This window comes from Eucalyptus grandis, chromosome 4 (assembly GCF_016545825.1).
Source record: "Eucalyptus grandis isolate ANBG69807.140 chromosome 4, ASM1654582v1, whole genome shotgun sequence".
Lineage (NCBI taxonomy): Eukaryota > Viridiplantae > Streptophyta > Magnoliopsida > Myrtales > Myrtaceae > Eucalyptus > Eucalyptus grandis.
In genome coordinates, this window is record NC_052615.1 from 25068682 (window position 1) to 25091325 (window position 22644).

A 22644-nucleotide genomic window follows, 5' to 3' on the forward strand; every position below is an offset into this window, starting at 1 on the left:
TGTTTGTCGTTCGAGGCCCACTTGTTTTAAGGATCACTTATAATCAATCCAACACATTCTTTAGTAAATTAATTTTATAAAATAGTTTTGATAAATCTAGCATTCTCTTTCCATTAAATCCTAGTCACAGTCCGGAACACCAAACAAGGCTTAAATTGTTCTCCATGAGTTGTCACAAACCCACTTTTTATGCTTTCAACAGCCGCTTTAAAAAACTCTTTAGAATTCTGATAAGTTATGTACAAAATAGACATCAAAATAAGGTGCGTGCCTGCTGAGTTGCCTGATTTATCCAAGCCCTAGGTGAGCCATCTTCTTGCATTCTTCGATGGTCCGTCTCCATCTTCAAAGGCTCCACAAACACTTAGAACATCACGATCATCATAAACTTGCGCCTATATCAAAGTCAACGGGAAACTTCGAGCAATAATTAGCAGTTTGTTTGTTTGTGTTCTTTTTTTTTAAAATTTTTTGAAAGCCATTCTGCTACGAAGACTTCTCAAAAGTCAAGGCAGACGAGAGAGGTAGATTTGACACTCGAGGTTTGGCTTAGACGACGATGGGAAGATGCCCTTATAGAAAATTTTCTAATTGGAATCCTTTTTCCTTTCGCTTAAATGCGAAGCTTTCTGTTTGCAAACTCCTGATCGTCTGATTTAGTGATTATGTAACTTAGGGAAATGAGGCATCGCAGCATTTAACAGAAATTAATAGCCATGTCGGCGTTTCTGTTATTTTTCTTACAGCGGGATCAATATAAACGAAAAAAGGTATATAGTCCAGAAATCCAATTGGAAAAAATGAAATTCCAAAAGTGGATTACTTTTGCAAAAGTTTGAGGAGTACCGGTGCAAAAGTATATAGCCTAGGAATACAATTGGACAAAAAAGAAATCCCAAAAGCTGATTACTTTTGCAAAAGTTTGAGGAGTAATGGTGCCTTCATCACTTACGTTTTTTTTTTTTTGGCCACTCCGATAGCTCTGTTTCTTTACCGAGGCAATCTAATAAATGCAAAAATTTCAAGGTATTCACTCGACAAGTAAATCATTTTGTTTTCCTCTATTACCAAACCTCTTGTTGATGAGTTATACATTTCGAAATCTCCTACATTATGTTTTACTTAAATTTGCATCTAAAAGCTGTTTATGTTAATATGACTTACCAATTAGATATTGGTTTGAGGACAAAGAAAATACAGCCCATTCTTTTTTGCATTCCAAGAATTATCACAACAATCGGTCCCAATTATCATGTAGGTGCTTTAAAATTAAGCAAAAATTAGGATATGTCGCTAATGTGATGATAACATAAAACAAGCGATTTCAACCATCCTTGAATTGAGAGTTTTAACTTCTCATTCTCTCACTAATCATCAAATCAAGAATGGATAATACTATCTTTAGAAAAAATATTTATATTGGTAATGCATTGTATAACTACTCTATAATTAAGTAATGATTTTGATTGCTTTGCTTAAGTAATTTACTTCAGAAGTTCCTAATTCCCAACACTCGGCCAAAGATGGATTAGTAAAAAGGGACCTTAAAGCATCACCTATATTTTTTCACTGCACATTCATCCGCTCCTCCATAGTATGAGAAGTATAAGAGATCCTTCTTCATCATTGGCATCAGTGCACCATTTTCTCCACTCTTTTGAGAGAGGGTTGATGATCATCGCGGATACTCAGCCAAGCAGCGGAAGCACTGTAGCCAGGTGGACACGTTCATAAGTCGATGGACCCGAGTTGTAACATCCTCAATTTCGACCACTATTTTGGCCCCAACTAGTAGGTCGAAGCCCAAAATGTTAAGAGCGAGACTTGGCCATGAGTCAGCCAGCCTAAAGCCCGGTCATGAGTCAATTGGCCATTTAGGGATCGGTAACCCAAGGTTGAGTTATAGAGTATTTGACCATGGAAAGGTTATTCAATCATAATAATTGGTTGTGAGATGATCACGTACCATCATGGATCGACGGACGGTCATGGTTTGATTCCACTTGGTCGTTATGCCGGTCATGGACAAACCGATCCCATGAGGCCATGAGTTGATACGAATGGATAGATTCCACATGATTATATGACAATCAATAATTGACTATGGATTGAATAAACTCAACGTAGTTCAATTTCAGACCGATCAAGAGTTGTGGTGCAAAACCTTGGACTAGTCATAGGATCGGCTATAGAACTAGTTGATTGGCCCAGGAATTGACCACAGTTTTGGCCAAGTACTGACCCATGGGCTAGCCCACAAACTGACCAGAGGACCAACCGACTGGGCCAGGACCTAGCTAGTAAACCCAGCTGTGACTCATTTTATCGATAAAGGGGATTTCAAACTCTATTTGGCCAATCAAGCTGAGTTGCGTCTAGCTTTGTTTGGGCATAGCTTAGGCATGAACCTCGAAATAAATAAGGCTGTCGATTGTGATCAAACTCGATAATCTCTACCCAATGACAAGGCTTTTAAAAATTATATATTTTCCTAAGGTGCATTCAATGCCTTCGGCTTGTAGTTAATTAATGCACATTAACTAAGGGTGGACACTTGGCATGAAAGACTTTTGTCTTTGAAGACAAGTTTGAAACTTGGATTTTGTCTCATTAATGAGGAGGACACCTAAAGCCTAATTAGGAGATCTTGGAGGCCAATAAATGGACTACACAACCATTGGAAGAAGGAGCAAGCAAGTCAAGCCTTCTTGGACAAGATAAGAGTGAATTATATACATTTAGCTTCTAGTTATTTAATGTCAAGATGAAATGTCCATGCTAACCTAGGACCTAGTTGGAAGGAAGACAAGGATGCCCAACAATTAATGCTTCTTGACCAAGTGGGATGCCTCATTTCTCCAACTAAGATTGCTACCTTTGACTTTTGGAATTACTGGACCTCTGCTATTTTCCAATTTTACGCAGATTTTTGTGGTGCGAATTTAAAGAAACTTCCTCATGAAAGTTGTTCTAAATATTTTTATCTAAAACATACTTAAATTTCATGTTTTTCTGAGGTGAAATGATAGGGACGAAGGGCCAATCATTCACCGTTTGAAACCTGTCCCGTGTAGTGAAAATGGTGATCGGGTTGCCTTCTCAAATTTTTATAAAATTTTCCCTTTCAAATCTAACCATGATTCCTTCATGAAAGTTTTAAAGGACATATATTTCCACAACATATAAAAATTTCAAATAGTTTTGTGAATATTTAGATTTCATAATGAGTCTCTCTCTCTGACTGTTGAATCTGCTTGACGGACGAATATTTAGGTTGTGTTCAATGATTTTTTGCTCTTTGCACAGCACGAATTTGACTTGACTTCTTTCATGGAAAATGTTATTTAAGGTCTTCTCCAAAATATATTAAAATTTCATAATCTTTCAATTCCATTTGATAAGGTTAAGACATTAATTTCGGAAATTATTCAAAACTGTTTTTCTCATTCAGGAGGTGTGAGTCACACCCAAGCTTGGACTCAAGTCCTTAAATGCCATGTTGAGGTGTCCCAAGCTATCAAGCTAAAGCCCTATTCTACCTTGAGACTTGGTGACCAAGTTACCTTGCATTTAATGTTTCTTGACTTAGAGAGGAAGTCTTGACTTTTAAGGCTTGAAGAATAAGTTAGAATTGCCTAAAAATATGGGGCATCCCTCCCTCATTCCCACAACACACCACCTCCTCTTCCTCCTTCACTCTCTCAACCTCACCCTCATTGTCCCCCTCTCTCTCTCTCTTTCGTGGCCACGCCCCTCTTGTCCATTTGCTCACTTGCACGTTGCTCCGTTACTTAGGCCATTCCTTAAAGTGTGGTAAGTAGAACTTACTAATATTTGGCTAGGACATTGTGTTACACTATTCCGGGCGTGTGACAAGTCCTTGACTAAAGTTGATTCACTGGTTGTTGCTTGAAGTTTGGTTGTATTTGCTTGGATTAGTTTAGACCTTGTTCCTTGATTGAGTTTGATCCTTCTTTGATGAGCTTTGGCTCGTGCTTTAGCTTAAGTTGCTTGGAAGAAGCTCGATTTGTGTGTTTATTTGATATGTTTTGGTTTTTTCTTTGATACAAACCTACCTTAAAAGTGTTTTGTGAAAGCTTGCTATTTTCTCACAAAACTATCTCAAACCATTTTCACAAGTGCATGTTCTAGTTCATGTCCTAAGCTCCGAAAAAGGGTTTTGTTGGCCTTGACGTACGTGGGATCATGACGGATTAGTCATCCCTTAGTCTTGGTGCGATATCAAGGTATATCATTCTCGAGCCAACTTTGGTACTAGGTCGGTGAACATATCACGATGGGCTAGTGCTTTCATGGTCTCGGTGCGGTATTGAGGCTTATCATTCTCGAGCCAAGTCTAGTACTAGGTCGGTGAACATGTCACGATGGGCAGGTCCTATCATGGTTTAAGTGCGATATCGAGGTATATCGTTCCCAAGCCAAGTTAGGTACTAGACCGGTGCTCAAACGTGTCGGATCAAGTTGCGATCCTTGATTCATGCTCAACATGCTTAACTTCTTGGTTTTGGTAAGTCATTTCACACACTTATGCATGGCATGCCTTCGGGCCCTTGAACTAAAAGCAAAGATAAGAATTGGATTGTGATGCTTGATGCATGGACACATGACGGACTAATTTATGCAATTGACCGATAGATTTAGCGACAATGCCCTCTGCCAATGGGATGCCCCCACGCCAACGGGATGCCTTGTTAGAAGGATAGGATGTTGTGATAATTCTAGCCATTACCCTTCAATTAGGAGACGTTGCCCGATTAAGTTTGGATGCTCGGTGGATTTTGGAAGAGTCGATGGATTTTGACTGTTAATAAATGAATCTTGTGTACATGAGTTCCTCACATTGAAATGGATTTTGGTTATACTTACATATTATTGAGTGAGGCGTGAGTTCCTCATACTATGAAATGGATCTTGTTTATGCTTGTACAATATTAAGTGAGGTGTGAGTTCCTCATGTTGTGGGTAGATATTGGTTTATGCTTGCATACCATTGATTGAGGATTTCTCATGTTCCATCCAAAACAAAGCTTTTATTTTGCTATTGATCTATCACCAACTAATGTTTTGGATGAGTTGTATGCTTGTTGATAGGCGAGACATCCTCCTACCCGGAAATTAGCGGGTTTTATTTGCTAAGTCTATGATTCACTCCATTGTTTTTCAAAATTGTAAGCATTGAGGCCTCCCACTAGTGTTTGGAGGTGTAGTCTTGCTAGAGGAGCTAAGGTTTACCTGGCCTTTAGAGTGTAGAAAATGTAGTGGTTGTAAATATAACGGCTCGTGACAAAGGGGCCTGTAAATGTAACTAAAGTAATTGTATGTTTTTAAATGGTTGTTTTCTTGGTTGTTTGTTGTTGTACGGGTGTTATATATATGCTTCTGCATGTGCTTAATGAAAAGATAAAAAGAAACGGGACAGCGACGCACCTGAGATGTCGGGAAAATAACCCTTGTTGCTCATGACCCTGAGGATGGAGTTGGGGTCGTGACATGAGTGCTAAGAATTCATGCTTTGCTATTTGTCACTGCTTCAATGTTAGTCTTTAGGGTCTCTAGGTTGTTTAAGCGACACTAGGGCAACCATGCGCCTATTGCCTTTCACCTACCATCATCGTGTCCACGCTTGGCCTTATCCAAAGCGCAACTTTTTGGAGTTCGCATATCCCCGTGTCGGAGGCTTATATAGTGGTGATTCTCGAAAGCGTAGATTCCTACACTACACATTGCATTGAGGACATTGAATAGTAGAAGTCATTTAATGCCAATTGCGCTGCTAATTGTTTCATGAGAAGTTGGATGATTGCTTCATACGTGACCTAGTCAATGTCAACATTGTGCACAATGTTTCTTTCAATCATTCTATTGGTGAAAGTCAACAAAAGAGCATGAGCTTTGATGTTGGCAAGCAATTCTATGATGAAAAAAGAAATACAAGTTAATAGCAGACTATAGAAGCACCGAGCACCAACTCAGCAATTCAAGCGAGATCTAACCCCTATGAATCAATCAACAAAAAAGGAGGTTTCTCTCACTTTGAACTTTCTTGGATGACTACTCTCAAAAGCTCTCTAGGGTATTCACAAGTTGTATATGAAATAGACATCAACATATAATTATAATAACTAGTAAGTGAAAAATCAAGGCCACATTGGGGTGGGCCCCAACCAAGATAGGTAGATTTTATCAGTTTGGTTCTTTTCTTTTTTTTTCTTTTTTGTTTTTTCCCCTTCTCAAAAGCCATTTTGCTATGAAGACTAAAGTTATGGCAGACGAGAGAGGTAATTTAAACACTCATTGTTTGGTTTAGAAATTGTTTAATTAGAATCTTTTATCCTTTCGCTTAAAGAGAGTTGGAGGTAGAAGCTCCCTTTTTGCAAACATCTCGATTGTCTAATCTAGTGATAAATGAGGCATAAGGTGTAACTGTCACTTGGATGTAGGATGCCAATGTCATAGGTCGGCGGTTCCTTGGCTATGAAATAACTTGAGCAGCGCTTGGTGAGTGGAATTCGCTAAACCAACCTCCCTTCTTTAGTTGTTCTAGTAAACAATATGATGAATAGCTCTTTTATACAAGATTGTACCCTGCCTAGTTTTGCTCGGGCGTCTAGTCCATCGAGTAAGATAACAGATCTCTTTAAGCTTAACAATTGGTTTCGGCCTACTATGGCCTCATCGGGAGGGTGGCATCAGCTCTCGACTACTTTGTGCACGGGCGGCTAACCTCGCCTTTAGAGCTTCTAAGTAATATAATAATTCTATTTTAGAACACCTAACACCAATCGTTCTGACGCCACTTCCATGAATTAGTTGAGTTCATCCTCTCTACATCCTCACTCTTCACTCAACAATCCCAAGCTTCACTTTCAAGGGTTCACGGGCGCGGAAGAATCACGGACCGTGACACAAGAATAGCATTTAACATCTTATTCATTTTTAACAGTTGGGCTTTCTTTTTCTCCATGTTGGATCGAGAAACAAGTGACAGGGTTTCTTTGCCATGCAAAACGTGTTAGCTTTACCCATTCTTCACCACTTTGGTCTTTTCTTATTCTTTGTTAGGATAATTATTTTAATGATAAAGCTACCTAGCTTTATCTTTATCAAGTCAACTTTTTTAACAAAGCTTTCTGACGTGTTGGACAAAGACCGGATTTATGTGACTTTGAATGAAAGGCACTAGATTGATTGGATTCCTTAATGTCTCCTTATATACTAGCTACACCCTCTCCAATGTGTTATCTCCATCTAAAACATGTTAGCTAGCCTTTTTTTCTACACTTGGTCATGCTTTTTCGATGTCAAGTCAAATTTTTACATTAAGCTTTCTGACATACAAGACAAAGATGTTAAGACAATGAGAGGATTTATGTGGTTATAACTAAAGGGCATTAGATTGATTGGATTTCCAAATTAGGTCCACTTATATACTAGCAATACCCTATTTAATATGTTATTGCATTGGGATAAATGGTCTGTAAATTTCAATTCAATGTGTAAGGTGATATTTCAATTTGGGCTAAATATATAATGTCATATCTAAACTTTTAATTTGTTCAATATAATTCTTGAACTTTTGGCCATTTAAACTTTTCGAACTACCATGTTTTGGCCGGAATAACTATATCAAAAAATCGTTAAAAAGTTTAGGATTAAATTGAATAAAATTGAAAAGTTTAGGATTGAATTGGCCGCCATGTAATAGGTTTAAGACCTCGAGTAAGCTAGCTATAGGATGCCCTAGTTGAGTCAGGATGCCTAGGTTGAGCCCAAATGCCTTGGTTGAGCCAGGATGCCCTAGTTGAGTCCGAATGCCTTACTTGAAGCTGGATGCCTTGGTTAAGCCGAGAGAGTTGGTTGAGCTAGGATGATGGTAAATGAATTTGCATGAGTGCTAGCATATGCACAAGCATGATATGTTGATGTGTTCATTGATATGCTGAAGGTAAGCATGCATCGAAGTATGCGGTGATGGACATCTGCATATAGTCGAGGATAGCAATAAGTTTGCTAATGATCTGTCATCGACATTGCATTACAAGTATTGTATCTATTGGATTTTGATGATGAGATATCCTCCTAGTAGAGAATTAGGGATTTTACTTACTGAGTCCATGACTCACCCCATTATTTTTCAAAACTGTAGGTATGGAGGAGTTGTAGTCTCAATAGTGGAGCTAAGATTCACTCCAACTTTTTTGAGCATAGAGCATGTAATTATTATAAATATAATGGCCTATGACAAAAGAGCTTGTAAATATAACTAATGTAATTGTGTGTTTGCAAGTGGTTGTTTTCCTGATTGCTAGTTGTTATCTAGGTGTTATAGGTACGCTACCGCATACGCTTAATGAAAAGATAAAAAGAAATGGGACAGCAATACGCCTTGGACGTCGCGAAAATAACCCTTGCTGCTCGAGACCCTAGAGATGGAGTTAGGGTCGTGATAACTCCTTTATTGAAGCATTACAGTCTCGTCGAAGATCACGTCTTTGCTGATTAGAAAATTGGTGCACCACAACTAGTAACCTTTCACTCCATGTGCATAACCTAGAAATATGTACTTATTTGCCCTCGACTCAAGCCTACCATCATTCGTATAAGCATTCATAGGACATCTGAATATACGTAATTTGGAGTAATTAACAGATTTCTTCGACCATACATCCTTAGGAGTCTTCCACTTGATAACAGATGATAGAGATCGATTAATCAAATAACACCCTATGTTTACTGCTTTGGCCAAAAATTCTTTGCTAAGTCCTGCATGCGAAAGCATGCATCGAGCTCGCTCAAGCAAAGTTCTATTATTGTGTTCTGCCACGCCATTCTATTGTGGTGTCTCAAGTATTTTGCGGTGTCTCAAAATCCCTTCTTTCTCACAGAATTCAGTAAAATCTTTATCATAGAATTCCCTGCCATTATCAGTTCTCATGCACTCGATTTGTTTATCTGACTGCTTCTCAATCAATGCCTTAAATTTCTTGAACCGATTGAACACTTCATATTTGTGCTTCAGAAAGTATACCAATACATTCCTTGAATAATTGTCGATAAATGTCAACATATATCGGGCACCTCCTTTCGAAGGAACCGAAGATGGGCCCAAGTTATTTGAATGAATATATTTCAACTAGTCGTTTGTCAAATAAATAGTTATAGTAAACTTAACTCGATACTACTTTCCCAAAGATGCAGTGCTCACATAAATCTAGCTTCCTTATCTTCTAGCCCTTCAACAAACCCATTTCACTTAGCATCATCATACTTGCCTCACTCATGTGCCCTAAACGCATATGTCATAACTAAGTCAAGTTAGAGCCTGACTCACTTGATGAAATTGTAGCGGTTCCGATCATAGTCTCTCCCAGTAGATAATAGAGAGAATTCACTTTCTTCCCCTTCATCACTATCATGGCACCTCGAGAGATCTTCAGTACTCCACCTTCAGTAGTGTACCTACACCCGATGTCATCGAGTGTCCCCAAAGAAATAAGATTCTTCTTGAGCTCTAGTACATGCCTCATGTTTGTCAATGTGTGCACCACCCATCGTGCAGCCAAATCCGAATTGTCCCTATCCCCATAGCCTTGCAGGCAACATTATTTTCCAAAAGAACGCCACCACCATATGTAGTTTGGTAAGTAGTAAATTAGTTCTTATGAAACGTTATATAATAAAAACACTTGGAATCTAGCATCTATTTGTCTCCTAATGAAGTAGTAGTCATACATAAAACAACTTATGCATTACTAGAGCTCCCCTCGGCAACATTCGCCACATTGCTTATGGCATTTTGCCTATCACCTTTATTCTTCCGCTTTGGACAATCTTTTCTAATGTGCCCCTCTTTGCGACACTTAAAACACTTCACACATCCCTTAGATTTTGTATGGCGTGATTTCGATATGCTTTTATCTCTGTTGCTACTAGGCTCTCAATGTTGTTTTCTACCCCCGAATCGTCAATGCTTGCACTATTCCTTGCACTAGACCGTCATCTTATAACTTTTTCTATCACTTCTTAGAGAACAAGGAGGATTTGATCTCTTCTAAGGTAATATTAGTCCGCCCTTACAATGAATCAGTAAAGTGCTCCCATGACTCTAATAAAGAAACTAACAACATCATGCCTTGTTCTTCATCATCAAGTATCTTATTGACGTTTATCAAATCCATCATGAGTTTATTGAATTTACCTAGGTGGATTTTGATAAACATACTTTCAATATATCTAAATTGAAACTTCCTTTTTAACACATACAAGCGATTGTTGAAACCTTTCTTCACATAAAGTGCCTAAAGTTTTGCCTATAATGCTACATCATCCTTCTCCTTGATAACCTTTATTAAAACCTTGTCCAACAAGTTCAATAGGATTGTGCTCTTTGCTCTTTTCATTAGCTCTACCCTCTTAGAGGCTTTCATTATAATTGGCAACTCCTCTTCAATATCCAATGCCTTGGCCAAATTTTGCGTTGTCAATAATGGCTGTATCTTGATGCTCCATAATCCAAAGTTGTTCCTCTTGTTAGACTTCTCAATTTCAAATTTCCTGTCAGACATAATTGCAATAACAGAATTTCTGAATAATAATCAGACAAGCAAAAGCTCCAAATTACAATCAAGAAATCTGATCCTAAGCTCTTATACCAATTATTGGAATATAATATGTGGAAATGACAGGATCTTGCAATTACATCAATGCGAAATCACTAAAGAAATGAACGAGAAATAATAAAGACACCAAAGATTTATGTGGTTCAGTCCGAGTATCATTATCTACGTCCATGGAGAGAGTCAATAGCAAATAATCAACTATAATCGGAGAATTAAAGTTTATAATTGTTCACACACTTGAGTGTTTCCCACACTTAGATTAAAGCCCAAATCCAAAGTATTTATAAATAAACAACTCATTTGAACGTAAACTCACGGCACAAAATCACAGCATGTTCAAGCTCAAAGTAAAACGCTCTATGTACGCTGAAACCAAGAACGCGAATGTTCATCTTTGTCCTGCGTACATGCGGCTTCATGTTCATCTTTATTATGTGATGCTCTTTTGGACATGCAACTCCTCAAGTTTTTTTTTGTGTGGCGCTTGTTGACGCCTTTATTTTATTTAGGTTTATTTTATTAATTAAGTTTTTATTTTATTTTGTCTTTTCGGATAAATAATATAAAAAACCATATAAAAACAACAAAAGCAAAAATAAGAAAAGAAAGCGAAGTGTCACGCCCGATCCTCGGGCACGCACACATCCTTCTCACTTGGTCGATTTTATAATGCGATATCCCAGGACAATGTATCGCCGACCCTTTCATTTTTAAGCACATGCGGAAGCGATTAAAATCCCCAGACAATAAAACGATGGGATAGAAAAGGGGCCATATTTTTCATATTGAAACTTATAACCAAACTTTTATACAAAGCACAAACCAGAGCACTTCACAATTTTTACTCTAAACTCTATTTACATCAAAATAGAGATCTCAAAAGAAGATAGGATCTCAATCCATCCAAGCCGTACTTAAGGCCCCTCTCGGTATTATCTTCTTCTTCCGAAAATCCTTCTCCTCAAGTTTCACCTCCGAATTCTCATTCTCGAGACTCCTCCTCATCGGCTCCTCATCGGGGTCCTGAAATGGTTTTCCCAAACCTGGGATGAGACTACGTCTCGGCGAGTTCTACCCCACTAAGCCCGATTAGTAAACTATTATACTATAGGCGCCTAAACACGCACGGGCGAGAGGACTTACCTTGGCCTCGACTCCACCTCGCAAGTCGGTACAATTCATAATAGGCACCCAAGCAATCATATCACCGATCGAAGCATCGATCAAATCGACCTAGTCGATTATATTCCAACAAGACCACTCACGGTCATTTCCAATCGTCAATCAATTCACAACATCAAATCAAAGCAAGGATCAATCGACTTAGTCGATTACATGCAGACGGACCATTCTAGGTCATTGATTCCACACCATATATTCTTTCATCGAGTACTCGGTCACGAGCCACATCAATGCTCTCGGGCGTCAATCTCGCCAAGGTGACGTATCCACTAGACAACCGTGTGCGTTCTTTAAGGCGCCGTTTTCGCGGTGATATCCCAAATCACCGAACCACACATGCCTACAATGATTTTATCAATAGACAATTGCGTGCGTTCTTTAAGGCGCCGTTTTCGCCAGTGATGTCCTTATCACCGAACCACGCATGCCTATAACCATGTACTCACTAGACAATTGTGTGCGTTCTTTAAGGCGCCGTTTTCGCAAAGTGAGTTCCATAATCACCGAACCACACATGCCTATAACAATGTGTTTAATAGACAAGTGTATGCGTTCTTTAAGGCGCGTTTTTCGCCGGTGACACCCTCGTCACCGAACCATACATGCCTATAACAATGTGAGTACTAGACCGATACGTGCGTTCTTTAAGGCACCGTTTTCGCCAGTGATATCCCAATCACCGAACCACGTAGGTCCATAATAATGTATGTACTAGACCGATACGTGCGTTCTTTAAGGCGCCGTTTTCGCCAGGTGATGTCCCAATCACCGAACCACGTAGGTCCATACACCGTGTCCGATTGGTTCAATCCCCAGTACTTCGATTCACTCTCATCATTCTACTCCCTTTACAACTCAACAAAGCACTATAAATGCTTTGAATAAACATACTTGGCCATTCACCAATCAATACTCAATCAAATAATTAATTAACTCAACAAAGCATTATAAATGCTGAATAAACATACTTGGCCATTCACCAATCGATAATTCAATCTCAATCGATTCCAATCAATTTAGGGTAAATCCCTAAAATGTCACAATTTATTCAATTCCATACAACGTAGAGCTCAAATAAATAAACGGACTGCGCCACGACGATCGGCACGAGATTTCGGTCATCGGCCATCAAAATCTTAATTTCCGAAAAATAATTAATTAATAAATATTAAAAATTCAATTTAAGTACAAAATAAAGCCCGATTAAATAAACCTGACTTCACCACGGTCATCAGCATAATTTTCCGGTTCCAGGCCATCTCAGTTGAATTTCCGGAAAATAAATAATTATTTAATTTAATTCCGAAAATTAATATTTAAATACAAAAAAATCCACTTAGGCCCGAAAAGCCTAATTGGAGCCCACTAAGGGTCGGGAAAATTCCCGAAGCACTTCCAATAATTAGTAGACCACGTCTACTTGTTAATTGCGCAATCAAATTATTTAAATCGCATCACAATTGACTAATAATTGCTAATTTATTCTAATCTAACAACCTAAACATAATTAATTAAATCTAAACCAGCTTAAAGCATAATTAGCCACTAATCCTGGATTAGTGAGATTACTCACCAAATCGCGCGCAAGTCGGATCAATCCGACGGGGGCGACGCGAGGAACGACAAACTCCAAAGCACCGCTCGGGTTCGGGGCCGGGAAACGGCCCAAAATGGCCTTGAACAGTGCTGGAAACCCATTTTTCCAGTCACTGTTCTTGGCTGGACGAAGCTTGTCCGGCGGCTAGGGCGGCGAGGGGAAGCCGGCGGAGGGCAAGGGGAGCTCCGGCGGTCCGAACGGTGGCCGGAGATGGCCGGACGGTGGCTGGTCGGAGCTGGAACAGGAGCGAATAGCGGCTGGTTCGCGCGGCCTGGGCGTGCGCGGACGGCGGAACGGCGGCGAGCGCGCGGGCGGCGGTGCGGCGGCGGGACGAGCGGCTGCTGTCTTCGTCTGGCGGTGATGCTCGCTGCTTCTGTCTTCTTCAGCTTCTGGTTCGCACAAAGAAGAAGGAAGAAGAAGAAGTCGGCTACGAGGGAGAGGAGAGAGGAGAGAGAAGAAGGGATAAGAGAGAGAAGAGATAAGAGGATTTGACTGGTCAAAAGTAAAGAGAAGAGAGAGAGAAGAGAAGCCAATTTCAATTTGGCAAGGGGCATTCGGCGGTGGGGAGGGCTACGCACGAAGGGGAGGGGGAGAGAGAGAGAGAGAGAGAAAGAGAGAAAGAAAAGGGAAAGGAAATAATACTTTAATAAGAAAACCCAATTTTCTTATTTCTATTATTTTCCTTTTCTCATTCCCTTTTATTTTCTTCCGGTCTTCGATTTTCCTCCGATAATTTCTTTCTTGAAATTTCGGACTCGGCAATAAATTGATAGACGATGAGACGGTCCAAAAATGAATTGTGACACGTCCGAATATTCGATTCCCAAAACCGAATTAAATTTCATGATTAAAATCGAGGACGCGATTTTAGTCCAATCCAACAAATTAGGTAGCTTTTAGGGATTTTACCGCGGTTATATCCCTTGACGGCCTCACCCAATAGGTTAGCTAACTCGTGAGTGATCGCTCGAGAGAAAAAGGACCATAAAGCACGCCGACGATATGCACATTTCACTTTATCGAAATGGGGTCGAATTTCGGATGTCACAAAGCTCATTTGGCTGCGGGCTGGGCCTTGAAGCCCAGCCCCTCCCCCTTTTTTTTTTGTTCTCTCCCTCACGCGGGGCCCCACGGCCCGGCCCGCGCAACCTAACCCTTCCCTCTTCTTCTTCCTTCTCCTTCCTTCTTCTTCGCTATGCCTTTGTGCATCACGCGCGGCAGCTGGTGACGCGCTCAAGGGCAGCCTATGGTAAAGAGGAACAGAGGTAGGCTGCCGAAGGAGAGGACGACACACATGTGCCTTCAATGTGCGCCTTCAATGCTGAGATGAGACGTCGGTTCAGCCGTGGGAGGGGTCCGGTCGGCGTGTGAGGGCTTGCGGCCGAACCTCCATCGATTGGCCTCCTCCTCGCCTATAAATAGCGAAGCCCCTCCGTCGATGAGGAAGACACAGAAGCGGCAAAGGATTGAGGGCTGTAGATCTTCAAAACCTCCCACTGAGAGACTTCAAACAGGGGGGCTGAGGATGAGCAGGCCGAGATCTGAGAGCTCGCAGTTGGAGAGAAAGAGAGGGAGAAGGATCGAGGTTGCAGACTTCGGGCATCCCACTGAGAGACTTCAGGGGGATCCGAGGACTCGCGGTCGCGGATCCGAGCCTCGCCGAAGGAGGAAGTAGAGATCACAGAGAGAGAGGGAGGCCAGCCGAAGCTCGAGGTCCCCTGAGAGACTTTGGGGAGCTCGAGTGTAGGGTCGGCCGTGGTGTGGTGAGCTCGGAGGGGTCCTTGAGAGATTTCAGGGAGCTCAAAGGGCGAATCCAAGGGAGAGAGAGGGTGTTCTGGCCAGATTTGACCGGGCCCAGGTCCTGCCGTCGCCGTCGTTGTTCGGCGTGGTCTTCACCGTCGCAGATCAAACCCTCCAGCTTCGTCGTTGCTAGCCGTGCTCGCCGCCATCGTAAATCGACTCCTGTCGTCGCCGTCATTGCCTCCGTTCAAGAAAAGGTAGAAAAGCCCGTCGCCGTCATCCCTGCCGTTCATCGCAACCCCATTCCGTCGCCGTCACCGTCGTCGTAGTCGCCATCGTTGTTACTGTCGCCGCCGTAGCCGTCGTCGACACCGCAATGCCTCGGTTTCCGTCCCCGACGCTGCAGATTTGCAAACCCTAGGGTTTGTGATTTTTCGGGTCGCGAAGTGGATCCGGACCCAGGAAAATCAGGTAGGGTTCGTGATCCAGGGGGTGGGAGGAGGACAGTCGGGTGCCGGAGCGAGGTCGGGTAGGGTTTATTTGGGAGCGGGTTGTTGGGTCGGGGTCGTCGGGCCGGGCCGGGTGTCCCCGAACGCTCGGCCACGACGTCGTTTCAATATTAAAAAAAAAAAGAAGAAAAAGGAAAAAAAAAATCTGAGTCGGGCCCGCGTTCGGGTCACTCACCCGGTCGGACCCAACCCGCGGATCCGAGGCTCGGAGTCGGCACTTTTTAAATTTTATTTTAAATAAATAAATAAATAATAAATAATTTATTTTACAAAAAAATCAAAAAAATGTTTTATTTTCGAAAAATATTAAAAAATATTTTAATTTCCAAAAAACCAAAATATATTGAAAAATATTTTATTTTCCAAAAAATAAGAAAATCAAAAATATTCCATATTTTCCAAAAAATGCCAAAAATCCAAAAAAAAGGCCAAAATTTCATGAAAAAGCCAAAAAATTAAAAAAAAAACCAAAAAGACTTGTATTCTTCCAAAAATACCCAAAAAAAAAAAAATCCAAAAAATCCCTTTTATATCCAAAAAATTAGAAAAAGACTCAAAAATGTTTTTCCTCCCAAAAATGCGTGGAAAATCCTTCGAACATCCAAAAACCTCAAGGTTGAATAGGTACCGAAAGGGCATTAGTGATTAACTAGTGTAATCAAGTCCCCGATCCTAATTTCTCTAGTTGCGCAGAAGTGAGTATTTCTCCCAATACTTTGCTTGGGTTTCTAATCAACCCATCCCAAATCGATTAGTGGCGACTCTATTTTAAAAATTGATTTACAGGTTAAAAACTTAGACTATTAAAGTCGTGAATTGGTGGACTTGGGAGAGTCCGGGCATAACTAATTTCAGCCGAGCCATTAGCCTCCCTTAGGTGCTCGTACTCGACCGCGGGCACCGAAAAAAGAGGCCGCGACAGCGCTTACTTGCAAAAAGGGAAGAAAAAACCTAGGTATTTTTTGTGTGCCCAAAGTAAAACATTTGACCTTGGGCCCCACTACTTCAACAAAACCAATGCCTACAAGGATTCTTCTTCTGTAAAAGGGAGTTTCCTTCTTTTATCTCTCCTAGCAAAGACATCTTTGCCCCTAAAAGATAAAATAGACAAATAAAATATAGTGTGCCTCCTTTTGTCTTGTAGTGGCAAATCACATCCTCCTTGCTTCCTTTTGTACTTCCAAAAGAAAGTCCAAAAAAAAAAAAAAAAAAAAAACTTCTCTATTCAATTTGTAATCCACTTAGGAAATTGTTTTCAACAAATTCAATGTAATAAATCAATAGCTGAATTCAAACTCGAGACATTAATTTAACACCTATCTTTAGTCGCAAGTATCACTATCTCCTCAGAGGATGTTTCTTGTAGGGTAAGGTCTCACACACGTTTCTGGGGTGATTTTAGATTAATTTGGCACTAGGATCCACCATTCTCTAGTGGTCTCTTGGTTGAGTTCTCAAGGGGGGTAAAGTTTGTATATCAACATAGTTTTATTTTATTTTATTTATTTTTTACCTCATTTCATAGTGTGGTATCTTCTATAGGGGTGTGCAAAAGAACTGGGACCCACCCGGATTGCCCAGGACCGGACCGGAATCGCCCAGAACCGGTTCGGTTCCTGGTTCCAATTTATGGGAATCGGTGGGTACCGGTCCGGTTCTCGGTTCTATGGGCGGATCCGCCCACCCACCCACTGCAGGACTAGTTATATTATAATAATATATTAATTTTTAATATTCAAAATATTCAAAATTAACAAATCTAAAATTTAGGGCTCCAATCACCATCTTGTCTCAATTTACTACTCTCTTACTCCATCTCGTCTCTCTTAGTTCAAAATCTCCTGAGCTCCCTCTTTCTCTCCAATTTACCTTCATATCTACTCATCTCCCTTCGAGTCTTAGTCCGAACTCAGCGAAACAGTGAGTTGATTCTCTTTTCCTCCCTCGAACTTGAACTTTCTCTCTCCATGTCGTCACCATCCTCGTCGCCAACTCCGCATTCATTGTCACTATTGTCCTCTTTGTTGTTGGGCTTGTCTCGCTTCTACCTTCCCTCTTCCTCCCCTCCTCAGGCCTCCCCCCAACATCCTCATTTTCGAGGACAATAGCAAACTCCAAGTCTAAGAATGGCTCATTGTCCCCATTGTCCTCCTCATTGTCAATCTCGAGGGAGGAGCGGGAGATGGTGGAGGTGGTGGCAAAGATGGTGGTGGTGGTTGGGACTGAAGTGGCGCAAGGGTCGCGACTGCCGCTGTTGCGGCACTAATACTTGAGGAGAATAAAGTTATCATGGTCGGGAGCTAGAATAAGTAGATGTGGGGAGGGTGAAAAGGGGAAGGCGCAGAGGTTGGACCGGTTCTATGGATCCACTCAGGAACTGGACTGGACCGGCAGTCCGGTTCTCTGGTGGATCCATGTAACTAGCGGGTAGTTCTCGGTTCCAATTTTTCGGAACCGGTTCTTAGAGGGCGGATCCCGGTTCTAGGTCGGGAACCGCCCATCCGAACCATGCACACCCCTAATCTTCTACGTTCTTGTGGACGATTTGATCAAGCTAGTAGGGGTCTACTTTGACTACGTCCAGGTTTGTCTCGGTCTTCCTTGTCATTTCTGATTCACATTACCCTTTTGCTATAACGATACTCAATGATAAGTTTGCTCAAAGTCTTATCCAGGGTACTTTTTCTGCACCATCAACAACTAGCTCTTTACCGTTGCTTGTCTTCTTTCACACTTCACTATTAAACCGCATATTCTTGTTTTATTAGCAAACCTTCATACAATAACGGGTTCACTTGGCACTCATCGGTTAGAAGTCTGGAACGAAAAAATGGTGTCTGACTTTGCTAAGAAGATTTTGATCGAAACTGTAATTCAAGCTGCCCCGATACACCATATCTATGTTTAAGATTCTTATCTTGATTTGAAAAGCTGTCGAGCAGAAAATTGCCTCATTCTGACGGAAACAAAATATGTCCAGTTTGGGAATCCATTAGGAAGAAATGGGATGTATTAAAACTCAGGAAATATAGCAGGGGACTTGGTTTCAAAGACCTTGTCACTTTTAACAAGGCAATGTTGGATAAACGGGCTTTGAGATTGTTACATTTTCCTTCATCCCTGTGAAGTTCAAGTTAGATTTTAGAGTAAATGGTGCATCTCAATTTCAAATTTTAACAAGAATACCATATATTGACTTTTGAGTTGACTTTTTAAGGGTGTAACCGGTCTTTGACACAACATGCTGAGCCATCTTGCAATCCCAATATATGAGATTGCGCCAGCAATCTTGCCACTGGCACATCTTTCTTTTGCAGGTGTACAGGCGTGTCTCCACCGACCCCCTCACTGCCGGCCACTACCAGCCGATTACAGCCTTCCTTAGCCGGTGACCCATTGGACTTAACGGCCACCACCGTGCGCTGCTAGATTACCTTTTCATTCCTGTCATCGTATCAAGCTAGAGTCCAGCATTCTGGGCGAGCCTTTGCAATCCTTGTTATTGTTCATGAGCGCTGACAATTTTTTTGCAGTAGAGTGGCTAGCAAGCTTCTTGACGAGATTCCAAGAAATGCCACAGTACTGAGGAACCTCTTAACATGATTACCACACCCACCGTCGTCGGAAATTTCCCTTGCCGCTGGTCCACCTCTTGGAAACAAATACGTTAAAATAGGTAATGCCCCCGACCGATTCCGATTCCAATTCCAATATTTTATTGCCGAATTTGAATTATTTGATTCTAACCGTGATTTGGTAAAATTTTTAGGCACTATCCAATTAGGAGAGTTTCCATATAAAATCGCAATAATAATTAGTTTGAGCTGCGGTCGGATAATTTTTTTGATTTTTTTTAATCTTGGTGAATATTTTGATGTTTGTTAAACACCTCTTGCAGATCTTGTCGCCTTTGACGGTTCACGAGACGGAGCTCGTGGTGGAGTACGAATAGCTCGAGAGAGGAGATGAAGTTGGGGAGAAAGAGACAGAGCGACACATGAACTCCAAGTGGCCCCCTTGTCGGCCTAGACAACAGACGATGGAGAGGCCTAGATCGCTCTATTTGTGGGGGCGATGGCGGTTCAGCCGTGGCGTGGTTGGCAACAGATGAGCCGGTGGAGAGAGACAGAGAGGGAAGAGGAGAGAGGTGGGTGTTAGGTTTTGGTTAGGCTGGGACGGTTTGCCGTGAAGTATAATACAAATGCATTTGACATACAGCAGATCTAATTGATACTTAATGCTTTCCGTTCGTTTCGCGGAAAATAACTTCCAGGAAAATATTTTCCGAAATTTCCGGTGTTCGGGTGGGCGAAAAATACACGGTCAAAGAAAACATTTTCCGGTCAACGGAAAATCCTCTCTTGACATCGTGGAAAATGATTTCCTCTTTTCAAAAGAGGAAATCATTTTCCCGGCCTCTCGCGCTATCTCTCGCGCTGCTTTTTTCTTCCTCATTTCTGCACTCTCTCACAAAACCTTAGGGTTTATGATCTCCTCCTCCTCCTTCAATGCTGACGATCGGCGAAGCATCCCTCATTCGCAAATCTCCTCCTCCCTTAAGTTCTTGTTCTCTATCTCTCTCTCTTGCTCTCCTTGCTGTAATGGCTTCGACGACGTCCTTCTCGGGATCGGCCTCCGCCCTCCCCGGCCGCTCCCCGCCGCCTTCGGCGGGGGCGCTGCCGCCGCCGCTGCGGTCCGCTTCCCGGCGGCTCAAAGCCACTTGGGAGGATCCGGCTCAATAGGGAGCACTGCGGCGGCGCCGGGAAGCTTGCCGAGAGCCCGCCATCCAGGCTGCTCGTCGTGCGATGCGAGGCTTCCAGTGGACGGGTGATTGCCCCCGATTCCTTTCCTTGGGATTTTTTTTAGCGCTTCGCGTGCTTGCTCGTGTGTTCGTTCGTTGCTCTGTTTGGGGATTTGGTTATGCTTGTTTGGGGTGATGCGATGAGGTCGCGTGCGTCCAGGCGTGGTGCTAGTAGTGTTACGTGTTCGAGTGCGTTGGATTTTCTTGCCAAGTTGTCGTTTTCGCCAAGCTCGGCAAGCCGTGAGCTCGTCGGATCTAGCGGCGGAGCTCGCGGCTTGCCGGATCTAGTGGCAGAGCTCGGGCTCTCGATCTAGGCGAGCTCAAGCTCGTCGCCAGATCCGGCGAGCTCGCGTGAGATCGGCCAAGCCTCGAGCTCACGGGATCGGCTACGGGTCTTGGTCGGCCGGCGGGCGATCGGCCATCGTCGGGCGGGAAGGAGGTGGCGGTGGCGGAAGGAGGAGGAGGAAGAAGGAGGAGGAAGGAGGTGACGGCGGAGGAGGAAGGAGGAAGGAGGAAGGAAAAGAAAAAGAAATAATAAATAATAAATAATAAAATTTTGATTTTTAAAAATATAAATAATTAAAAATCATTTTTAAAAAATATAAATAAATAAAATAAATTTTTTGGTCAATTAAAAATATTAAAATTCAATTTTTATAATTTTTCCCAAACAATTAAATGAGTTAACGAACATTTGAAAATATTTTTCACTCAAATTTTAGATTTTGGCCGAACACCGGAAAATAGAGTCATTTTCCGGAAAATGACTTCCAGGGAAAATGTTTTCCAGAAACATGATATTTTCCGTGAAACGAACGAACGCTTAGAAATACGAACATCACCCACATTTTAATTATGTTTGCATGTCCATAAAGTTCATACTTATAACCAAGTGAATACTTGGTTGAACGGAAGCAACTCGAAAACAAAGACCTCACACATACTAAACGGAAGCAACTCCTTGTCTCATTTTATCAACCTTGAGCGTTGTCCGGCACTCCTTCCTGCTTGGTCCGATTATTGTGTGATGCTCCTCGCTGTTCGGTTCCTTCGTGTAGCAGAACTTCCCATACGCTTGGAATACGCACCGACATATCACTGGCAGCGCCCCTGCGAATAGCACATAGCGGAACCTCACATACTCACGTGGCGTCACGGCAAAGATTGCCGATGCATAGGTCACCATCATCGATGCCGTGGCCACCCATATCTCGAAGTGCAGTGGGAACCTGTAAGTGAGACAGACAATGACAAGTAGAGAAGTGGAGAGCACGAAAGTGTTGGAGACCAAGAACACATAAAAGGGAATTTGACGAGACGCGTAGATTGCCATGCCGGCCGAATGGCCATCTTCATTATCTTGCCATACCCCGCCGGGAGGGTTCACGCCTGCCTGGAATGTGATAGCCGCAATCAGAGTAGCGATGATTAGCATGATGTTCCGCACGTCACTTGGTTTGTCGCCTTTGGGGTTGTACTGGAAGTATCGGAACCAGTTTTCTGCTATGTTTGCTGGTGGTATGGGACTCTGTCCTTGATAATTACCGCCATTGCCTTCCTCCATTTTTTCAGGCTTGCGTTCTGTCATTTTTTTTCTTCTTTGAGAGAGAGAGAGAGAGAGAGAGAGAGACTTAAGAGTGAAGATACTGGACCGTGTTTTGGTTGTCTTACTTATTATAGGAGTGTAGAGAGAGAGTGAGGATGCTCTACTGTGTATTGTTTCGGTTGTTTTAGTTAATATAGGAATGTGAAGAATCATAAAATTATTGAAGGATGCGTCTGAACTTTTTCTTGATGAATCCAACTGTTCCGCCCAAATTTCTTCCGGGACAAAATATCTTTTATCAAAAATAGTTCTTTAGCTTTTAATGAGAGGATACATATTTCATGACAATTCCAGAAGGAAATGTCATAGATATACAATGAAATTGAAAGCTTTATTACGAACATAATTATATAAACACAAATCAGGATTTAATCAGTAACAAAGCTTGGAGAATACAATAACTTCGATAAGGATAAAGGTAAACAAACAATGTCAGAATTTAATCATCGACAATGCTTGAGAACGCGAAGATATTACATCATATTACATCATAATTTAATTGATGACGCAACACTTAGAATAAAATACATCTGGAATTTAAGTAACAATTCGAATATGGAAATTACAAC

The 22644-nt window shown here is 41.7% G+C and overlaps 1 protein-coding gene across 1 annotated transcript; it reads right to left on the reverse strand.

Annotated features, from left to right (window-relative positions):
- Nucleotides 1-21412: 21412 nt before the first annotated feature.
- LOC104443024 lies at nucleotides 21413-22033 on the reverse strand. The gene has a single exon (XM_018872655.2). The coding sequence runs from the start codon at nucleotides 22031-22033 to the stop codon at nucleotides 21413-21415; it is 621 nt and encodes a 206-aa protein (XP_018728200.2).
- Between the last annotated feature and the right edge of the window lie 611 nt (nucleotides 22034-22644).